At 44.8% G+C, this 23,715-nt stretch overlaps 1 protein-coding gene across 1 annotated transcript in view; it reads left to right on the top strand.

The window, feature by feature from the left end:
• Positions 1 to 23,715, top strand: part of NAP1L1 (nucleosome assembly protein 1 like 1) — a 1,039,563-nt gene that overhangs the window by 392,081 nt on the left and 623,767 nt on the right. The window contains exon 8 of the mRNA XM_044087215.1: positions 14,859 to 14,957. Coding sequence (XP_043943150.1) covers positions 14,859 to 14,957 — 99 coding nt within the window. The remainder of the gene's footprint in view (positions 1 to 14,858; positions 14,958 to 23,715) is intronic.

Raw genomic sequence — 23,715 nt, 5'->3', positions numbered from 1 at the left:
CTGGAAGGTCCAACAACTGTACTGAAGTTTTTAAATGTTTCAGCTTGACGAAATTGTAAAATTTTAAGCAGATGTTGGTGTTTCACTGTTGCAGTCATTACACTTGGGTTATCCTGCTGGCAGGCTGTCTGCCTGAATTCCAAAGTCTAGGTCCGGCGTCTGTTGCGGTCACCTCCTCTCTGACGTCAGTGCGCCAGGGGTATAAAAGATGCAGCCCACGCCATTCTCTTTAGTCTTTCTTGCGCGGTGTCCAAAGCAAAAGCAGTTCGCAAGTGCCGGTTGGCCGACTCCTGAGATTTTCAAGTTTGAATTTCAGATCCAAAGTCTTCATTTAAAAGCTAAGTACCCCATTGGGGTAACTTTTTTCTTGCTCCAGACCGGTGTCAAAGTTAATTGTATTTCGTGTGGGAAGCAAATGCCTCATAAGGATTTTCATTCTTAGTGTATTCCTTGCCTAGGCCCTGACCACGTCGTTGCTAGTTTGCTAGATTTAATCAACGCACTAAGTGTCGGTACGATTTTGCATTTCATTACTTTGGCAGACTAATTATATAATGTCGTTGGAACAGCCGACTACCGGAGTTTACAAAAAAAGCAAAGAAAGAAAAGTACGGGCATCCGAGGTCCAAAACTGAGGCTTCTTCTAGGCCAGTCGCTGGTTTGCTGGTTCTCAGTGAGGCACTTTCGCAGCCCCTGACCGCTACTTTAGAGCTGCAGGCTGATTCCCAGGTGGAGTCAACCAGGCCTACATAAACTCCAGGTATTGGACCTTCGGAAACCATTCTCTCAGATGGGTCTGGAGCCTCTGAGCAGGCATCGGCTTCTGAGAGCGTTTTCAGGCCTACACAGTTGTATGTTACGACTTCAGCTTCAAAGGCAGACTAAAGCACCTTTAAAGACAGAAGTACAGCAGCCCCATAGACAGGTCTCTATGCCTAAAAAACAGATGCTCAGTGGCCGAAGCCCTGATTACTTTGATCAGGGGTTTTCATCCTTCTCCTGACAGAGGCCTAGGCAAGAGATAGAATATGAATCTTCAGATCAGGTTTCCATTTCATCTCATTCCTCTTCTGATCAGCAATACTCTCTTCCTCCTTATGAGGATTCTGACGCTGAAGAATCTATCCCCTCAGCTTCTCCTTCTGAGGATTATTCTTTTTGGGGAAACACTGCATACAATGAGGGAGCATTTCCACTGGGAAAGCCAAGATTATTCAGAATCTAAGAAAAGGCTCACTTTCTTTTACTGCCTCAGCACAGGCCCCTTGCTATTCCACCTGTGCTAGACATTGTAGATCATGTATTTTCAGAGTCCAGTCTAACTTCTGACTCCTTACCTCCAGCTCCTGTTAAGCCAGACAGATACTACAGGGTTCCAGACTCCCACAAATTTATTTTTAAAAACCCTGCTGCTGACCCAGAAACCATCTCTCAGGGTCCCAAGGAGGTCAAGGCTTCCACTTCAAAAAAACCCTACCCCTTCTGACAGATTCCAGGGCACTGGACAGATGGGGAAAAAATGTACACTTCTGCTACCTTGGCTATAAGGGCTTTAAATTCAGTTTCATATGCCGAGTGACGTCTACGTTTCTGCAATCACCTCCTACTCCTCCTCTAGGCGTCAAATATTGCCCGTTCATATTTGCATTAATAATTCCAAAACCATGCTACATACAAGGTATCAGAATATTTTATCTTGAAGCATATATGATGACAAACACAATTGTATTTATATTTGACCGCTTAAGTATGTTAGAACTGTAAGGTGATTATTTTTTTAAAGGCCGAAGCCACACCCACTGGGAGTTAAAGGTATACACTCAAGAGCTCTGCTGGAGGGAATGAGTCGAGTATCAGAAATACATACTGTCGCTGCTTAAACAGAAAAGGTTGACAAATTCTGAATGTGCAGAAAATAAAGAAATGCAGGATTTATTGCATGCAGCTGAACAAGTTGGAAAGCATACTTTACAATGTGGTTTTGTTTCTTTGGAGGCCTCCTGCAGAGGCGCTGTTATGGGTTTGGTCATTAGGAGGCATGATTGGTTAAAGGAACAGAATCTGCCTGATAATGTTAAAGCAAAATTTAGATGCTCCATTACAGCATGATACCTTGTTTGGTGTTAAAGCTAGGAGGTGTTGAAGAAAATGGAGGACAAAGCCAAATCTATGCAGACAGTCAAGTATTTCTTACAGGTACAGCCTCCAAGATTTAGCAGACACTGGCCTACAAAGAATTGGTCCTTTCCAGTGTCAGGCCACAAAGAGGCAGATAGACGCCCTAGAGGCAGACCCCAGCCCCAAGGTGCTCACAGGTCTAAACAATGGGGTGCTTCTACCTCCAAAAGTGGAGAAGACAAGTCACAGCCATACAGAAAGCAATCCCAATAACTACCCCCTGCCAGTGCCAAGCACTTGTCTACTGGTAGCTCCTTTAGGGGGGAAACTAGCACTTTTTTCTCAAAACTGGCACCTAATCACCCAAGACAAATGGGCCTTGAACTTAGTGTCACAAGGTTACAGGTTCCACTTTCACACCCTGCCAAGGGCAAATGGTATACCAGACCTGCCAGAAAATCAATGGGCAGAGGCACAAAAACAAGTTTCATCCCTCATGGAACCTGAGAGATGCACTTATCTAGCCAAACTGGAAGTAAAGCTTTCTCCAAGACTGAACTTGACAGTCAAGAGGAGAAGGTAAACGCTTACACCACACTCGCCACACAATCTCTCTAAATCTACAACACCAAAATCCACACAAACATTCGCGGAGGCTCTCAATCTGCTCAAGCAACAGACCTCCAAAGCAGAAATGCAAGCGACCTCCACCCCCCAACACAACCAAAATGACAGCCCGCAGACTTTGTGCCACTCACACAGCCAATAAGGCAAAACATACCCAACACACTAGTCATAGGGGACTCTATCGTCAGGCATACTGATGTCCCACTCACCAGGCTAAACAAGGAGAAGGTTACGGTCAGCTGCCTGTCGGGTGCCAGGATCCGCCACATAACCCACGCACTCGGGTCACTCCAACAAGTACAAAATGACTGTCATTGTCCATGTTGGTTTGAATGACCTGAGACGTACCTCCCTGGACTACATGAAGAGACCTGGAAGAGCTCTCCGATCTTTTAGCCCAGGCAGGTATGACTCTAGCCCTGAGTAGCATTCTGCCATCAACCAGGATGATGCTGCAGTAAAAGGACAAAATGATTGACTTCCAACAATTGGCTAAGCTTCTGGTGCCATTCTAAAGGGATCCAGTATCTGTCTTTCTGGGATGACATGGTTGACGGACCATGTTTTGCCAGAGATGGCCTGCACCAGTCACCCCTGGGATTCTGGATAATGGCTAATAGCTAAGGTTCTTGCCGCCCCTATAGTGCCTTTTTTAGGCAAGGTTCAAATGACAAATTCACCACCGTAACAGGAACAGGCAAGCAAAAACAGGGTGATGCTACTTGATGCTAGAAGTCAATCTCAAAATGCACTCACTCGAGGCACTCCTTAAAATGGAGAACATCAATATCTGTGCAGTGACTGAGACCTGATTCAAGGCTCCAGAGAGCACCCCTGCACTACCAGGCTATAACTCGTACCACACTTTTCGGCCATGTAACCTGGACTGGAACACCAAAGGTGGAAGTGTCCATATTCATTAAGGATGTCCACACCTCCAGGCTAGCTGCTCAGCATAATGCAGCCGAGGTTATCAAAGTGCAACTAACTCTGGGCAAAACTGCAATCCAAATTGTAGCTTGCTGCAGATCACCCACCATGCCCCAGGATTCCCACTTTTCTTGATGTATTGGAAAATATTAGGGTTCAACCAAACACCCTAATAATGGGCGATTTTCAACTACCCCACCATTAACTGGGAAAACTACTCGTGTACCAACTCCTTCGCTCAATGCTTTCTGGAATTCATAAACTCCAATGCCCTGGATCAACTTATCCACACCCCCACCAGGGGCAACAATATCCTGGATCTAGTCATTACCAGTATGAGTGAAGTCAATGCCTCATTGGTCTGCTCCGACCATAAGCTAATTACCCTTGATATCCACATCCTGCCTCCACCCCCATTAAGGAAACCATGGTAAAAAATTTCTCCAAAGCCAACTTCATGCTTAAGACAGAAGTGGTGAACTTCATGACACCCATGCAGATTACTACTGAATCCTACACAATTGCACTTTATAAGCACTTAACACAAGTGCATGGTTCGTGCTATCCCAAATAGAAGCAAGACGCTATCCTCCAAAAAAGGAAGCCAATCTGGTGGCCCCCTGCCATAAACTGTACAACAGAAGGAAGAAACTCTTGCAAAAGAGTAAAATCCCATGAGTGGAGGAGCTCCCTAGTCAGCCTCAGTAAGAAGCTGCGATCCCTGATCCTCCAAAGCTAGTTACGAAAACAAAATCTCCACTGATTCTAAAGACTACCGCAAAGCATTCTATAGCTGTCAAAAATCTCAATGGCAAGACTCTGATCTGCTTTGAGTTACAGCACAATGGCACTAAATATACAGACCCAACTGCCAACATCCTGGCAGATGGGTTCAGTGCTAACTTTACCCCCCTCTCACCCCCTAAAGAGCCCATCTCTATACTGGAAGAATGCAAAGTTCCTGTAATCACTGCTGCACAGGTAAAAACCACTCTCCAAAGCCAAGAACACAGCATCCATGGGACCAGACAACATCCCAGGCTGCGTTCTACATGAACAGAACGAACTGGCACCCCACCTAAGTACCATGTTCAATCATAGCCTCACCTCAGGCTTTGTGCCTGCTGAGTGGCGCACAGCAACGGTTATCCCACTCCACAAGGGGGGAGCCACCATGGACCCTGGGAACTACTGCCCCATTAGCCTGAAGAGCCTGGTCTGCAAGGCCATGGAACGTATCATGGAACTTAAAGATATTAGTAATCTACAAACTCTGGATTCCACCCAGTTTGGGTTTGTAAAAGGCAGATCATGTCTCCTAAACCTGATAGACTTCTTTGAAGCAGTCACCAAAGCCGTAGACAAGGGTAAGGTGGTTCACGCAGCCTATCTAGGTCTTGCCAAGGCTTTTGACACCATCCCCCACTCTGGAATTATAGATACTCACTAAACTAGGTATCAATCCCTATGTCACAAGATGGGTTGCCAACTGGCTCACTGACAGAACCCACACTGTGAAAGTAGCGACTCCAAATCCGACTTCAGACCAGTGACAAGTGGAATACCACAGGGTTTAGTTCTGGGTCCTCTCCTGTTTGGTATCTACTCTGAAGTACATGCTAACACAGAAGGTCTTTGGCTGCAAACTAGGAGCCATAGTAGAAACTCCCAACGATGTGGACATCCTACAAAAGGGCCTCACTGAGATAGATGCCTGGTGTCAAAGCCATGGTCTCAAGCTCAATGCCAAAGTGCATTGTCATCCCCTTTGGTAAAAACTCTATACTCATGAACTACAACATAGGTGGTAGTATACTTAATGCTGAAAGTCTGATAAGAGACCTTGGGACACAGGTGGACAGTCTCCCCTTTGATCACATTGCCACAGTAGTCAGGAAATCCTATGTGGCACACCATCACAAAAGGTTTCTCATCCAGAAAGAGGTCATTTTCCCCTCTACTCATCACTCATTAGACCCATTAGAGTACAATGCCCCTTTTGTATGTACCTCACAAGACATCCAGAACCACTGGAAAGGCCACAGAAATACCTCTCAAAGATTACTGGCCTCAAACAGATGCCTTACGCAGACCATCTCAAACTCCAGCTGTACTCAGTCGCATATCGCCTACTCAGAGGTGATCTCTGCCTAACATACAAAACTGTTAAACCCAGAGCTGTTGGACATGCTCCACTTAAAGAAATCCCAATGTCTGAGCTACACGCTCTAGGGACCTAAACCTTGTCACCACATTAAACATAACATGCCGGAGGAATAGATTCCTGTCCCAGAGACTTCCATACTCTGGAATAAACTACCTATCTATATCAAACATAGCTCCTCATTAGCACTCCAAGAAAAATCTTGATTGGATGGGAAATAGGAAATTCACCCCGGGGATCACCTCTGTGGCTCTGACAGTGGCACAGGAAAATAATTTTCTTGGGTGGCAGAAGCCAGGGTACCTTTTTGGCTGGGCTTGTATAGGCCCCAGGGCCGATAGCCTAATACCTACCTATGAGGGCCATTCAGCAAGTACTGCATCAAGAGCAGGGACAAGGATTTTGCTCTACTTTTCTTGGTGCCCAGAAAGGACAAAGACTGGAGGCCAATACTGGACCTATCTATTCTAAACACGTTCCTGGATATTCCAAAATTCAAAATGTTGACTCTGCAGCAGCTTCTGCCCATGCTGGGCAAGAAGGCTTGGCTTGTAACTTTAGACCTAAGTGGCATACCTGCATGTCCCAATCAATCATGCAGAAGATGCCTCTGATTCATAGCTGGCTCAATGCACTACCAATTCTCTGCACTGCCCTTTGGCTTATCTACTGCACCCAGGGTCTTCACAAAATGCCTGGCACCAGTAATTGCATTTTGCAGACAGAGGAATACAAATATATCCTTACTTGGACGACTGCCTTATTCAAGCAGAGAACAAGGACATACTACTACTGCATCTGGCGTTTGTAAAAAGACTATGCCTAGGGTACACACTAAATGAAAAGAAATCAAAACTTGTACCTTCTCAAGAGATAATATTCCTGGGTGTAATTTTAAATACAACTGCCCAGATGGCTTATCTTACGCCAGACAAATGCAACTGAGTACTTATTTCAACATGTTGGCAACAAGCACCCAGTTAACTGCAAGAAAAATTCTGCAGGCTTTGGGCTTCATGGCATCCTGCATTCTGCTAATTCCATATGCAAGACTGCATACGAGGAAACTACAGTGGTATCTAAAGTGTTTGGACTCAACATTGCCACAGCCTGGAAACAATTGCTCTCATTCCCTGCCTACAACTGGAGTTTTGATGGGCAAAGGCCTGTCGCCACAACAAGGGGCAGCCATTCACCATACTCCCAGCCAGGCAAACATTAACAGATGCATCAGATTATGCCTGGGGGGCCCACATGGCAGGAATATGTGTTCAGGGCTCATGGTCCGTAATCCAAATGCATCTACATATGAGATGCTAGCTGTTCAAAATGCTCTGACATCCTTCAAGGATCTACTTCCTCCAGGACAACTACTATTAGACAATACTACAGTCATGTGGTACATAAACAAGCAGGGAGGCACACATTCCTACCCCCTTTTCAAACTAGCCATGACTTTGTGGGGCACAGCATTGACTTACCAAGTACATCTGCAAGCACAATTCCTGCCAGGAAAGATAAATACTCTTGCAGACTAAGCAGAAACCTCATGGATCCCCATGAGTGGAAATTGGATCCACAAGTCTTCATAAGGAATTGGTGATGCCCGGACATAGATCGATTTGCCTCCCCTCAACTGCCAACTAGAGAGATTCTGCACAAGGACTTATCACAAGCATGGAAAGTGGATGCTCTATCTTTCAGCTGGAAAAACTTAACAGTATACACCTTTCCCCCACTGCCTCTCCTCCCCAGGGTACTCCTAATGGTCAGACAAGAGAAACCAAAAATGATTGCCCCAGACTGGCCCCACCAGCACTGGTACCCTATCCTAAGGAACTTGACTCAATGCCCAGCATGGACATTACCTCAAATTCCTCACTTACTGACCCAACAAAACAATCTGATCCTGCACAGCCAACTCAGGACCTTAAATCTGGCAGCATGGCGGATAATGTAGCTTTTCAAAACGCACCTCTCTAAAGCAGTTATGGATGTTATTTTGGTGGCCAGGAGGCCCAGTACCAGAAAATCTTATGCAGAAAAATGGAAGAGATTCTGGGCTTGGAACCAGACACAAGGAATTGACATGATTGTACCAAATATCCCTCAGATTTTGCAATACTTAACTGAGATGCTGGACAAAGGCCTGTCCTTTTCATCAATTAAGATTCATGCCTCTGCCATTTCAGCTCATTAAAATAGAGCCACCTATTTTTTCTCGTCCTTAAGGCAGTACCTCAGGTGCCAAAAACTTGCAGCCTCCAAGGAGATCACAAATACCTGCATGGGACCTCAATTATGTCTTTGAAAAACTCACTCTGCCTCTGCCTCCTGTTGAGCCAGCCGCTACAGCTGATATAAATTTATGAAAAACAGCTCTGCTCCTAGCAATAACCTCTGCAAGAAGAGTCTCGGAGCTACAGGCACTCATGGCTGTCTAACCTTATTTTCCATCCAGATAGGGTTTCTCTAAGGACAAACCCCACTTTTATGCCTAAGGTAGTGTCCAGTGTGGCTCTCAACAAAACTATTCATTTGACTCTTTTTTATCCAAACCCACAGAATAAGGGTGAGAAACTTCTGCATTCTTTGGACATACACAGACAACTGCATTTCTACTTGGACAGAACCAAAGCTTTCAGAAAGACCTGAGCAATTACTGGTAGCATATGCTGCAGGATCACAAGGAAAGGCCATCTCAAGTGGATAGGTCACTGCATTCGTCTATGCTATTCTCAACATGGCAAATCAGTGCCTAAGGGCATTAGGCCACATTCAATCAGAGCAGCAGCCTTCCTCAGAGGAGTGCCAACCAAAGACATTTTAGAGGCTGCAGGCTGGGGTTCAGTGCATACTTTTATAAAGCACTACCACTTACCTACTCCAAATCCAGGGCAGGCTTTGCCACTGCAGTACTGCAGGGCCTCATAGCCGCTCCTCATTCTGTTTAGTTCTAGCCTCCCAAACTTGGCTTTGGGATTCAACCCAATTGTAATCAACAGTGAAACACTATGAAAGTAGTACAGTTGTGTACCTACCATAAATGTTAGTGTATTCACTGTTGCAGTCCAGGTTACCCACCATCCCCCTTATCTTTGCTGGACCTCATCTGTACTTCTCTATTCTATACAATCTATGTGGTGTATTTGCTTGTAGTGAAGGAAACTTGATGTTCATCGTGTTACCCTGCTGCAGTCATCACACTTGGGTTATCCTGTCGTCAGGCGGTTCCGCAGTCTGCCGGATTTCCAAAGCCTTGGTCCGACGTCTGTTGCTGTCGCCTCAACCCTGACATCAGTGCGCCAGGGGTACATATATTGCAACAGACACAATTTTCTTAAGTCTGTCGCGTGGTGCCCGAAGCAGAAGCAGTTCGCAAGTGCCTGTCGGCAGACTCCTGAGATTTTCGAATTCGCGTTTCAGACCGAAGTCTTCTCTAAAGCTAAGTACCCCTGATCACGACTTCACTTGTTGTATTTTGTGCTAGATTTAATAAACGCACTATTAAGACTATTTGATTTCGCACGGCACTTTTGGCAGAAAACTTAATTATAACATGCCTTCGGAGCTACCGACTACCGGCGTGCACAAAAAACGCAGGGATAAGGATAGACAGCCCAGGCCTAAGCCTGATTCCGAGGCCTCGGTTGATCAGTCTCCGGTTATCTGTGAGGCTCCGACACAGCCTCTGTCTACTGCAGTTAAGGAACCAGAGACCGCTATGGTTATTTTGACAATGTACTAGGCTGACGCAGCCTTTTACTTCAGGCCCTACCGACGGCTTACCTTCCAAGGATGCAGGTACTTCTGAAACACCTTTGCTTTCTGAAGGCGTTTTCAGACAGACAACTTAGTCAAAACGTTTTCAAAATCTAAGACTCCTTCCAAATCGAAAAAAGCTTCACTTCAGTCTCCTGTTAAAGGCCCTATGCCTAAGAAACAGATGCTTAAGATGGCTGAAGATCTGATTACTCTTATCAGGGATTCCCAGCCTCCTCCTGACAAAAGGCCTAGACAAGAGGAAGAATCTGCTTCCTCTGAACTGTCTTTCTTCGGATTCCTCTGAAGACCAAGATTATTCCTTCTCTCCTTAAGATTCTGATGCTCCAGAAGATTACTCTTATGGCAAAACTTTACACACTGAGGGAGCATTTTCACTGGGAAGGTCAGGATTACTCATGATTCCAAGAAAAGGCTCAGTTTCTTTTACTCCCCCCACACAGACCTCTAGCCATCCCTCCTGTTCTGGACATTGTGGATGATTATTTAGAATCCAGTTTCAACCCTGACTCTCTGCCTCCTGCCCCGGCCAAGCCTGACAGATATCAGAGTACCTGATTCCCATAAATTCCTTTACAAAAGCCCAGTAGCTGACCCAGACTATCTCCCAGGGTCCCAAGGGGGCTAAGGCTTCCATGGCTAAAAATCCAGTACCTTCTGAAAGGGATTCAAGAGCACTAGACAGATGGGGAAAAAGGTTTACACCTCAGCCACTTTAGCTATGAGAGCTGTAAACAGTCAATTTCATATGCTTAAGTATCAGCAATTTCTGATCTCTCAGTTAAAACAAAAGATAACTCTTCCTCAACAATCTGAATTGAAAGTACAGGATTTGTTGCACGCCACCGAGCAGGTGGGCAAACATACCTTACAATGTGGGTTTGATTCCTTGGAGGCCTCCTGCAGAGCAGCGGTCACTGGATCAGTTATATGTAGGCATGCCTGGTTAAAGGAGCAGAGTCTGCCTGAACATGTTAAAGCAAAACTACTAGATGCTCCCTTGCAGCAGGATGTTCTTTTTGGTGTTAAAGCAGAAGTTTTAAAGAAAATGAAGGATAAGGCAAAATCAATGCAGACAGTCAAAGATTTCCTACAGGTACAACCCCCTCACTTCAGCAGAAACTGGCCAACCAAAAATTGGTCCTTTCCAGCCACTGACAGGCCTCAGAGGGGTAAATGCAGGCGCCCAAGGCGCAGAGGACAACCAAAAGCTCAGTATAAACCTTGCCAATGGACCACTCCAACCCAGAAGGGAGGAGAAGACAGGTCTCAAGCCACCAGAAGGCCAACTCAATGACTTGAACAAAGCTCTCTTGTCAGCCCCCCTGGGGGAAAACTAGCATTATTTGTAGACAACTTGCACATGGTCACAAAGGACAAATGGGTCCTGGACATAATATTACTAGGATACAGATTCCACTTCCACACCTTGCCAATAAAGAGTGCCAAACCTGCTACAAAATCAAAGGGCAGAGGCTCAAAAACAAATTACAGCTCTCATGGCCATGAGATGCATTCAAAGGGTACCAACTCAATAGCAAGGCCAAGGATTTTACTCAAGACTATTCCTAGTGCACAGGAAGGAAAATGCTTGGAGACCAATTCTGGACCTTTCAATCCTAAACACTTACAAGTTCCCAAATTCAAGATGCTAACACTACAGCAGCTACTTCCCATGTTGGGCAAGGAAGCATGGCTGGTAACGTTGGACCTCAAGGAGGCATACCTGCAGTCCTTATCAAAGTTGCAGAAGATACCTCCGTTTCATTGCAGGTTCAACCCATTATCAATTCTCTGCACTGCCCTTTGGCTTATATACTGCACCCAGAGTATTCACAAAATGCCTGGCACCAGTAATTGCATACTGCAGACAGAGGAATTCAAATATATCCGTATCTGGACGACTGCCTCATCCAAGCAGAAAGAAAAGACATTCTCATGCAACATCTGGCTTTTGTGAAGCATCTACTAAATTGCTTGGGGTACACAGTAAACAAAAAAGTCAAAACTAGTACCCTCACAAAAAATGACATTCCTGGGTGCCAGCTTGGACACAACGTCCCAGAAGGCTTATCTTACACCAGACAAGCAATTACAACTGACTCAATATTTCAAGACAATGGCAACAAAGACCCAATTAACTGCAAGAAAAATTCTGCAAGCTTTGCTTTCATGGCATCTTGCATTCTAATACCATTTGCAAAACTGCATGAGGAAATTACAATGGTACCTAAAAAGCATATGGTCTCAACACAGCCACAACTTGGACACAGTGATATCTCTCATTCCCTGCCTTCAACAGGAATTTCTCAGGTGGGCACAGGCATGTCACCTCAACAAGGGTCAGCCTTTCACCTTGCCCCCACCCAGGCAAACTATCAACAGATGCTTCAGACTATGCCTGGGGGGCTCACATGGCAGGGAAATGCATTCAAGGCCTATGGACTGCAGAACAAAGAAAACTAAACATAAACCAGAAAGAGATGCTAGCTGTACAGAAAGCTCTGACAGCCTTCAAGGATCTACTACAGCCTGGACAACTTGCAATAAAGACACACGCCACAGTAATGTGGTACATAAACATGGAAGGGGGGCACACATTCCTACCCTCTTTGCAGGCAAACAATGATCTTATGGAACACAGCTCTGACCTACCAAGTCCAGTTACAAGCTCACTTCCTGCGAGGACAGAAAAACACATTGGCAGACTACCTAAGCAGAAACATCAAAGATCCCCACGAGTGGAAGCTAGACCCACAAATATTTGCAATGATAACTCAAAGATGGGGCCTACCAAATATAGACCTGTTTGCCAGTCCTCAAAACTACCAGCTGACAAAATTTTGTACAAGGACATTCCACCAACAAGCATGGAAAGTGGATGCGCTCTCCTTCAGTTGGAAAAACCTGACAGTATATGCCTTTCCTCCATTACCTCTTCTCACAAAGGTTCTTTTGAAGGTCAAAAAGGAGAAACCTCGAATGATTCTCATAGCCCCAGACTGGCCTCGCCAGCACTGGTACCCACTATTGAAGAATATGGCTCACAACCCACCATGGATATTGCCTCAAATACCTCATTTGCTCACACAGCAAGACAAGCAGATTCCACACAGCCAGATCAAAACCTTAAACCTGGCGGCATGGCAAATCAATTAAGTAGCCAACCAGCCCTTCTTTCTCAAGCAGTACTGGATGTTCTAGAAGCCAGGAGGCCAAGCACCAGTAAGGCTTACTCGGACAAATGGAAAAGGTTTTCTGCTTGGAACCAAGCTAAAGGCCTAGATACAACTCTGCCTCATATGCCTCACATTCTGCAGTATTTAGCTGAGATGTTGCATAAAGGACTTTCCTTCTCTATTAAAATCCATGCTTCAGCTATTTCAGCTCACTGCGACACAAATCCACCTTTATTTTCAAATCCACTTCTAAGGCAGTTCCTCAGAGGGGCAAAAAACAGACCACCTAGAAGAGCTCCTACGCCTACATGGGACCTCAACTTTGTTCTGGAAAAACTAACATTGCCTCCCTTTGAACCAGCTTTTTCTGCAGACCTTCAGTTCCTATCTTGGAAGACTGCCTTGCTCCTGGCAATAACTTCTGCTAGAAGAGTTTCAGAATTACAGGCACTTAGGCAGTGGAACCTTTCCTCATTTTTCATAAAGAGAGTTTCTTTACGAACTAATCCTTCCTTCATGCCTAAGGTGGTTTCCAGCGTAGCTTTAAATCAAACCATCTACCCACTTTCTTCCCCAATCCACAGAACAAAGGTGAGAGACTCCTACATTCCTTGGACATTCACAGGCAGCTTCGATATTACTTGGATAAAACTAAGGCTTTCAGAAAAACTGACCAGCTCTTTGTTTCCTATGCTACAGCTTCTCAAGGGAAGGCCATTTCCAAGCAAACCATTTCTAAATGGATAGGCCATTGCATACGATTCTGCTTTACCCATCATGGGAAACCAGTTCCTCCTGCCATTAGGTCCCACTCTACCAGGGCAACAGCTACCTCTACAGCCTTTCTTAGGGGGGGTTCATACCAAGGAAATTTTAGAAGCTGCAACTTGGAGTTCTGTACATTCCTTCACCAAACACTATCACTTGCCTCTTTATTCTAAGTCCAGGGCAGGCTTCGCCACTGCAGTTCTGCAGGGGCTCATTGCCTCCTCTAACCTTCTATAATGCCTCCACCCTACCTTAGCTTTGGGACTCGACCCAAGTGTGATGACTGCAGCAGGGTAACACAATGAACATAGTACAGTTTTGTACCTACCATAAATGTAGATGTTAGTGTTCACCCTGCTGCAGTCCAGGTTACCCTCCCTCCAACTCCTCTGATTTACTGGCTAAACATCTGCTATGCCTTACTGATGTATTTGCTTATAGCTTAAGGGGTTGTGTCTGTACAGTGTTCTCACTTTTTGGTACTGATTTGGATCACCTTTTTGGGGGCACCTGACATCTGGGGCAAGAAAAACTGAAGAATACTGCGTCTCTTGCAATATATGTACCCCTGGCGCACTGACATCAGGGATGAGGCGACAGCAACCGACGTCGGACCAAGACTTAAATCCGTCCGACTGCGGGACTGCCTGACGACAGGATAACCCAAGTGTGATGACTGCAGCAGGGTGAACACTCTAACATCTACATTTATGGTAGGTACAAAACTGTACTTACTGCATGTATGCTTTGACATATTTTTAGCCTACCCTTTTGGGGGCATCTGAAATCCGGGGCAAGAAAAACTGGATGCTGTCAGGGGGAGGTGACAGCAACAGACACTGGACCTAGACTTTGGAATTCAGGCAGACTGCGGGTAGCCTGCCAGCAGGATAACCCAATTGTAATGACTGCAGCAGTGAATACATTCTGACATCTACATTTATGGTAAGTGCACAACTGTACTTTCTAAAATGCCCATCTTAACTTGGCAGACTAGGTGAAATTAGAATATCTGGCCTGTTCACCCCATTGTAGTGAGCAAAACTTTGAATACCTCATTTTGTATAGTTGGGTAATTATAGTGAGCATTAAATTTTCATCCAGTTGACAGGGAGGGATAACCATTTTAGGTAAATTTTTTGACCTTTGATAAAACGGCTGCTTGTAAAAATATTAAAAATGTAAGCTTTGAAAGTTTGAAGAGGCCTGGGTTTTGTAGTGTTGAGCAGTTATAATATTACTGAATTGAGCTACTGTGAGCTATTAACTTTGTACAATTTTTGTAATAGGAACACGATGAACCTATACTGAAGCACTTAAAAGATATTAAAGTGAAATTTTCAGATGCTGGGCAGCCCATGGTAAGCCTTATTTTGCTTTTTAAATTTGTCAGTACCAGTTTTCCTGTGATGTTGGTGTTTTGTTACTCTGATTAGACTTGTTAACCTCGTACATATCCTAATGAACTCCAGTTAAAAACTATCCTTTTGAGATGAACATGTTCTTTAATGAGTTGAATTAGAATTGTGCATTTTTAAAAAAACGATGTGGTAAAGTAGCACTTTCATAGTAAGCCCCTGTTGCAGCTTGTGCAAATTCTGCCACACATCTTAATTGTATTGAACTGTTAACCAGACGTGTAAATATTTAGCCTGATTTAGCACAATAATATAGCTTTAAGATTCTGAAATTTGATTGTACTCAGTTTTGGCATATTGCTAATACTTTTTCTAGTTCTGAAACTCTGCCCTATAACAATGTGGGCAGACTGGTCTAAAGACCCTTTTTGGCCATGGCCTCACACTTTTCATGAGTGAGGAGTGTTCCACATCTGCATAATTTTTACCAAAGCACTTGGCATGTTTTGTGCTGATGCATTTAAATTGACTAACAGTAGTATTTCTTCTACCCGTCCATTTCAAAGTTCCATCCTTTTTTTATCCTGTTCAATGCCTGAAGAGGATAAATCCCTCATCTCAATCTGCCTTGGTAATGCAGTTTGCAAAGCTCAATGGAGTACCAGAACTTGAGCTTGGACAAGTCTGTACTTGAGTGTGCAAATCTCCATACTAAGTAACAAGGCCTAAAATTAAGATACGGCCATTACTTATGCTCATAAGATCTTACTAATTTTCTACCCTGGTAGACTGGTCATTGTCAGAATGTGGCATACTGAGAAACTGGGACATGCATTATCCCTCGTGCAGGTTTACTGGGCATAGACCTAACAAAGGCAATGGACTGAACCCCCCTGCTACTTTGCTTACTTATTGCAGGCTTCAATAAAAGTACCCCGACTTGATTTAAGAACTCCCATTTCCCATCAAACTTTCAAAAGTCTAAATTTGGGTATCTTAATTCCCCTGTCATGAGGTACCCTAAGGGTCAAGTCCTTTTTCAGATTATTTTTTAGCCAAGCTTCCTTAATGCTTAAGTACCCCTGCTTTGTGTAGATGACGCAGAAATTTACAATTCCCCTTCATTTCACATCACTCCACTTGTCTGTCTGAATGCAATTGGAAGTGAACCTTTTCAACCTCACACTGAAAAAGTACTGTTCAGAAGACCAAAAATTCACCTCCCCAGTCTTTGCAACTCCAAATTATGGCTCCCTACAAACTGTAATTGAGATGTGGTGGGGTGTGGCTTGACCAGCACCTTAACTTTAAATGCATTTCTTTACCAAATCTTGTAGCTCACATTCTGTTTCTAGGAAATTCCCTTTAAATGAACAGTTTTTAGGTTCATCATTTCCCCTAAAGAACACTATATAGCTTTGTGTTAAATAGTGCAGACTAGCTCCCAGACTCTGAATTGAATCGGAGTATTGCATTACTCCCTTACTCTAGCTTGTATAACAACTTACCTTTCTTGCAGGAAATTGCATTCCTGGCTTCAAACTGTAAAGTTATCAACTTGTAGATGCCACAGCCTCCAAGAATAGGTGTCATTGCATCACTTAAAATTCTGTCATAGCACCAGCTCTGGGCATCCCTGCTAGCAAATTTCCAAGGCATCCACAAATTAAAAAGACTGAACTCTAAAAATACAGTAAAATGCTTTCGGAGCATTGTCTATATCCTATTCCCATGTTGCAGTATTCATATTGTGGGATTTCCAGCCCTCAGGCAACCTGACATCGGCTCCTGTATAAAAGCTTAAGCCTGGCTGCTGTAGGTTTGTGGGATGTCACATGTAGGGCCATAAACCTTGGAGTAAAAGTGTGATGTTGGCACGCACAGACAGAACATTTCAGCCACAGACTAAGATTACTTTGACTGCTTCGCTCCTATGTCTGAAGACATCTAAAGAAAAGTACCCCATTGCGGTTTTTGCCTTTTCATACTTAAGCTTTAGCTTGGTTGCTGTAGTTTTTCTCTAGCAGATGTCAGAGTACATGTAGTTGCAGGCACCAGATTCTGCATAGACTCCCATGACCGCTGTGACTTTTGCTTAGGTAAAGAGCACGACCACAAGGCCTGCTGTATTTGCCAGTCATTCGTACCAAAGACCTTGCACAGCAGTCTGTCCGCATTAAATTTATTTCTAGAAAACCAAAGGCTTAAACGCCTCGTGCTTAGCAGGCGACACCTCCAGCAGCCCCAGACAGTGAGTCCTTCACTTCATCCTTGATGCAGACCTTTATGGCTTAGGCCTACAGGCCCTACTTCATCAGCATCCCTGTACTGAGTCCTAGTCAGACTTCTGCCTCCTCCCTGCCTTTAGCATCTACTTGGCAAAGTTACCCAGGAAGACCCAGAACAGTCTTATTCCTCCTGAGGATGTCTACTACGATCATCTTGTTTCACTGTTGCAGTCGTTACTCTTGGGTTATTCTGCCGGCAGGCTACCCTCAGGCCAGAATTCCAAAGTCTAGGTCCGGCGTCGGTTGCTGTCGCCCCTTCCCTGACATCAGTGTGCCAGGGGTATAAAAGATGCAGCAGACGCCATTTTCTTTAGTCTTTCTTGCCGCGAGGTGCCCTAAGCAAAAGCAGTTTGCAAGTGCCGGTCGGCTGACTCCTGAGATATTCAAATCCGAATTTCAGAACTGAAGTATTCATTAAAGCCAAGTACCCCATTGGGGAAACTTTTTTTTTCTTGCTCCAGACCGATGTCAGAAAGTTAACCATTGTATTTCTTGTGGGAAGCAAATACCTCAAGGATTTTCACTTACTGTATTCCTTGCCTAGGCCCTGATCACATTGTTGCTAGCTGTCGGTTTTGTGCTAGATTTAACCAACGCAGTAGGCATCTGTTCGATTTTGCATTTCATTACTTTGGCCGAAGATTTAATTATATAATGCCATTGGAGCAGCCGACAACTGGAGTTTACAAAACGCAAGGACAAGGAAAAGGATAGGCATCAGAGGTACAAAACCGAGGCTTCTGCTAGGTTTGCCGGTTCTCAGTGAGGCGCTTTCGCAGCCCCTGGCGCCAGCTACCTCAGCCACAGGCAGCTTCCGACTCCCACGTGAAGCTGACTGGGCCTCTGGATACTCAAGGTATTGGACACTCTAAAATCATTCCCTCAGATGGGTCCAGAGCCGCTGAGCAGACATGGGCTTCTGAGGGTCTTCAGACCCACACAACTATATATTAAGCCATTTTCAGCTTCAAAGTCTAAAGCAGCTCAAGTACAGCATTCTCCTGCTCAGACTTCCATGCCTAAAAAACAGATGCTCAAAATGGCTGAAGACCTAATTACTTTGATCAGGGGCTCCCATCCCCCTCCTGATAAGAGGCCTAGGCAAGAGACAGAGTATGATTCTTCTGATCAGGTTTCTATTTCCTCTGACTCCTCTTCTGAACAGGATTACTCCATGCTTCCCTATGAGGATTCTGATGCTGAAGAATCCATTCCTTCAGCCTCTCCTCCTGAGGATTATTCTTTTGGGGAATCCCTGCATACCATGAGGGAGCATTTCCATTGGAAGAGCCAAGACCATTCTGAATCTAAGAAAAGGCTCAGACTTTCTGCTACTTCCTCAGCACAGACCTCGTGCTGTTCCACCTGTTCTAGACATTGTAGATGTATTTTCAGAGTCCAGCCTGTCCCCTGACTCTACCCCCTGCACCTGCTAAGCCAGACGGTTACTACAGGGTCCCGGATTCTCATAAATTCCTATATAAAAATCCCGCTGCTGACCCAGAAACTATATCTCTGGGTCCCAAAGGGGTCAAAGCTTCCACTGCAAAAAACCCTGTCCCCTCTGATAGGGATTCTAGGGCTCTAGACAGATGGGGGAAAAATCTACACTTCTGCTGACCTGGCTGTAAGGGCTTTAAATTGTCAGATGTTAGTGTTACACTGCTGCAGTCATTACACTTGGGTTATCCTGCTGTCAGGCGGTTCCCCAGTCGAGTTCCAAAGTCTTGGTCCGGCATCGGTTGCTATTGCCTCCTCGCTGACGTCAGTGTGACAGGGGTATATAAGATGCAGCTGCCGCCTTTTTCTCCAGTCTTTCTTGCCGTGCGGTGCCCGAAGCAAAAGCAGTTCGCAAGTGTCGGTCAGCCGTCTCCTGAGATTTTCATTCTGAATCCAGAACCGAAGTCTTCTACAAAGCTAAGTACCACATTGGTCTGAAACTTTTTTTCTTGCCTCAGACCAATGTCAGTAAAAGTTAATAACTGTATTTCTTGTGGGAAGCAAATACCTCATAGGGATTTCCATTCCTATTGTATCCCATGCCTAGGCCCTGACCATGACGTCACTGGTTGTCGCTTTTGTGCTAGGTTTAACAAACGCACTATTAAACATCGGTTTGATTTTGCCCGACATTATTTTGGTAGAAAATTCAAATATACCATGCCGTCAACTTCCAACAACCGGAATACACAAAGCGCAAAGACAAGGATAGGCATCAGAGGCCCAAAACTGACTAAGCCTCTTCTAGGCCAGTCGCCAGTTCTCCGGTTTTCAGCGAGGCGCCTTTGCAGCTCCTGACCGCCTTTGTAGAACCACAAGTCGCATCTGACTCCCACGTGGAGATGGCTGGGACTTCGGACACACCAGTACTTCAGCCTACCGAGACTAACCTTTCAGAGGGATCTGGAGTAGCTGAGCAAGCCACGGCTACAGAGGGTGTCTTCAGACCTACTCAGTTGAGCATTAAACCCTCAAGTAAGTCTAAGCCTCCTTTACAGTCAAAGAAACAATACAGCATTCTCCAGGACAGGCCTCCATGCCAAAGAAACAAATGCTCAAAATGGCCGAAGACCTAATCACTCTGATCAGGGGGTCCCATCCCTCTCCTGATAAAAGGCCTAGACAGGATGCAGACTACGACTCATCCGACCAGGTGTCCATCTCTTCTGATTCATCCTCGGACCTAGGATACTCCTTACCCCCTTATGAGGATTCTGATGCTGAGGAATCAATTCCATCAGCCTCTCCACTTGAGGACTACTTTGGAGAAGCCCTACATACCATGAGGGAGCATTTCCACTGGGAAGGCCAGGATTATTCAGAATCCAAGAAAAGGCTCAGACTTCCTTTTTATTACCTCAACACAGACCCCTTGCTACTCAGCCAGCGCTAGATATTGTGGATGGTGTATACTGAATCCAGCTTAAATCTTGATTCCTTACTTCCAGCCCCTGTTAAACCTGACAGATGGTCCCTGACTCACACAAATTTCTGTATAAAAGCCCTGTAGCTGACCCTGAAACCATTTCTCAGGGACCCAAAGGAGTTAAGGCCTCATCAGCCAAGAATCCAGCTCCCTCTGACAGATATCAGAGCATTAGACAGATGGGGAAAGAAAGTATATACGTCTGCTACTTTAGCAATAAGAGCCTTAAATTGCCAGTTTCACATGCTAAAATGTCAGCAGTTTTTACTCGGTTAAAACAAAAGCTTCCAGAATCAGATCTCCTAATTTTAAAGAAATGCAGGATTTATTGCATGCAGCTGAACAAGTGGGAAAGCATACTTTGCAATGTGGTTTTGATTCTCTAGAGGCTTCCTGCAGAGCAGCAGTTACAGCCGTCATTAGAAGACGTGCTTGGCTAAAAGAACATACGTTACCAGATCATGTTAAAGTAAAATTATTGGATGCACCTTTACAGCAGGATGTGTTATCTGGAGTTAAGGCAGAAGAGGTACTAAAGAAAATGGAGGATAAGGCAAAATTTATGTAAACTGTGAAGGATATCTTACAGGTTCAGCCTCCTAGATTTAGCAGACACTGCAGACAGGAGGAGATGGCAACCACACACGCAACAATCCCAGTCCCACATAGACCTACCACAACTGCAAACCAAACACATAAAAACGCAGACCTACTCGGAGGCTCTAATAAAAAATAAACCAAAACAGAAACAGAAAATCAAAAAAACAAAACCCAATAAAAAACAACAAAAAACAAAACAAACACAAAAAATCATCATCAATAATAATAAATCAAATCGCAGAATCGACCAATAATCAACCTTGCCTGATACACCATACACCCTTACTACTGTCCCATAATGTCCGCTGAAAAAGGAACTGAAAAAGGTGACTGAGCTGTCTAGGGCCACAACACACGCCACAGCACACTCTCACTCAGCACAAATAAAGTACAAATATGACTCCATGCTATGGAATGACCTGAGACTTACACCTCCTTGGGACTACATGAAAAGAGAGAGAGGAGCTTGCTCCGATTATGTAGCCCAGGCTGGTATGACCCTGAGCAGCATCTTGCCCTCACCAAGAATGATACCACAATACAAAGACAAGATGATCGGCTTTAACAATTGGCTCAAGTACTGGTGTCATTCTATGGGGATCCAATGTCTGTCTGCCTGCTTCGCAAGGGATGGCTTACACCTGTCACCACTGGGCTTCTGGATATTGGCTAAGGCTCTTGCCATTCCCATAGTGCCTTTTTTAGGCAAGGCTCAAAAGACAAACCCACCTCCTTAGAAAACAAAAATGGAAAAAAACTAAGGGTAATGCTGCTCAACGCCAGAAGACCAAATCTCAAGATGCAGGCACTTGATGCACTCCTCAGCATGGAGAACATCGTCTGTGCAGTAACTGAAACCTGGTTCAAGGCTCCTGAGAGTACCCCAGCGCTACCAGGCTATACCTCGTATCATGCTTTTCGGCCCCAAAACCCGGGCCGAACCACAGGGAAGGGGGAGTGTCCATATTCATAAAGGACACCCACACCTCCAGGTTAGTAGCAACACATGAAGCATCAGACACCATACAGGTGCAACTAACCATAGGCAAAACTGCTATACTACTGGTAGCATGTTACAGACCACCCTCCCAATCTCAAGAACCCCACTCAGTCTTCCTGAAGACATTGGAGGATATGAATGTATCACAAAATACCATCATACTGGGAGACTTCAACTATCCAAACATAGATTGGGTACATTATTCTAGCCCTAACACCCTAGCCCAAAGGTTCCTGGAATTCATAAATTCAAATGCACTGGAACAACTAGTCACCTCTCCCACTAGGGGAGAATAATATACTAGACCTGACCATCACAAACATGGACAAAATGCTCCACACTGGAAATATACCCATCACTAGTGAGATCTGACCACAAACTAATCACCCTGGATATACATATCCCACCGCCACCCCCAGCACAAAAGACCACAGTGAAAAACTTCTCAAAAGCAGACTTCACTCTTAAGACTGAGATGGTATCCTTTAAGCCCACTGTGCCAGTGGATACCACATCCCACAATGCCGAATCCTTCACAAATGCTTTCTATGGACATCTCCAAGAATGCATGGATCATGCAATCCCAAACAAATCAAAGTCCTTCACCAAATGTAAGCATCTTGTCTGGTGGACCTCAGCCATAAACAAATTGTATAACAAAAGAAGGAAGCTACTGCACGTCAGAGCGAAATCCCATGAAGGGAAGACATCTCTGATCAACATTAGCAGAAAACTACATTCTCTCATAAAAACATCCAAGGCAAACTTTGAGAGAAAAATCGCTAAGGACACTAAAGATAACCACAAAGCCTTCAGCTATGTTAGAAACCTGGGCGGAAACCCTCAGATGTGCTCAAAGTTGGTTCACAACAACAAAAAAAATACACTGAACCCACAGATATTGCTAACATTCTGGCTGACTGGTTCAGTGCAAATTTCTCGCCTCCTTCACCCCCAAAAGAAGAAATACTTATCCCAGCTGAATGTAATCTCCCTGTCATCTCAGATGTCCAAGTGAGAACCGCCCTAAACAAAGCAAAAAACACAGCATCAATGGGACCTGACGGTATCCCGGGGTGCGGGTTACATGAACTCCAAGAGGAGCTAAACCCACCATAAAAATGCTATTTAACCTTAGCCTTACTTCGGGATATGTACCTGAACACTGGCGTACAGCAACAGTGGTCCCACTCCACAAGGGGGGGGGGGTGCCTCTACAGACCCTGGAAACTACCGCCCCATAAGCTTGACTAGCCTCGGGCATCATAGATGAGCTAAACAGCTTAAAGTAAACCCTTATGTCACTAGATGGGTTGCAGACTGGCTAAAGGACAGAACCCATAAAGTTAAAATCGCTGGAGCAATGTCAGACTCAAAGCCAGTCAAGTGGTGTCCCACAGGGATCTGTCCTGGGACCCCTCTTCGGCATTTATTTCTCAGATGTTAAAGCAAACATGGGAGGGCTGTGGCTGACTAACTTCGCAGATGACTGCAAACTAGGCGCCATAGTTGATACACCAGCAGATGCACACATCCTACAAAAAGGCCTCACCGAAACGGACAACTGGTGCCGTAGTCACTGCCTTAAACTAAATGCCAAAAAATGTATAGTCATCCCTTTTGGAAAAAACAAAGTACCCACAAATTATCACATAGACAACAACCCACTGAGTACGGAAAAAGTAATCAGAGACCTAGGGACCCAAGTAGACAGCGACCTCTCATTTGACACCCACGTAAGTGGTTGGAAAAACATTCTACCTTGCACACCTCATCATGAAGGGTTTCACATCCAGATCCAAGGATGTCATTGTACCCCTATATTCCTCCCTCATCAGACCCATGATAGAGTACAATGCCCCATTTGGTATGTACCTCACCCGGCACTTGCAACAGCTGGAGAGACCACAAAAGTACCTCACCAAAAGGATCAAGGGTCTCCAACATATGTCTTATTCTGCCAGACTAAAGAAA

This window comes from Protopterus annectens, chromosome 11.part0 (genome assembly GCF_019279795.1).
Source record: "Protopterus annectens isolate FY-2018-M chromosome 11.part0, PAN1.0, whole genome shotgun sequence".
Classification (NCBI taxonomy): domain Eukaryota; kingdom Metazoa; phylum Chordata; order Ceratodontiformes; family Protopteridae; genus Protopterus; species Protopterus annectens.
This window is presented reverse-complemented; position numbering and strand designations above follow the sequence as displayed.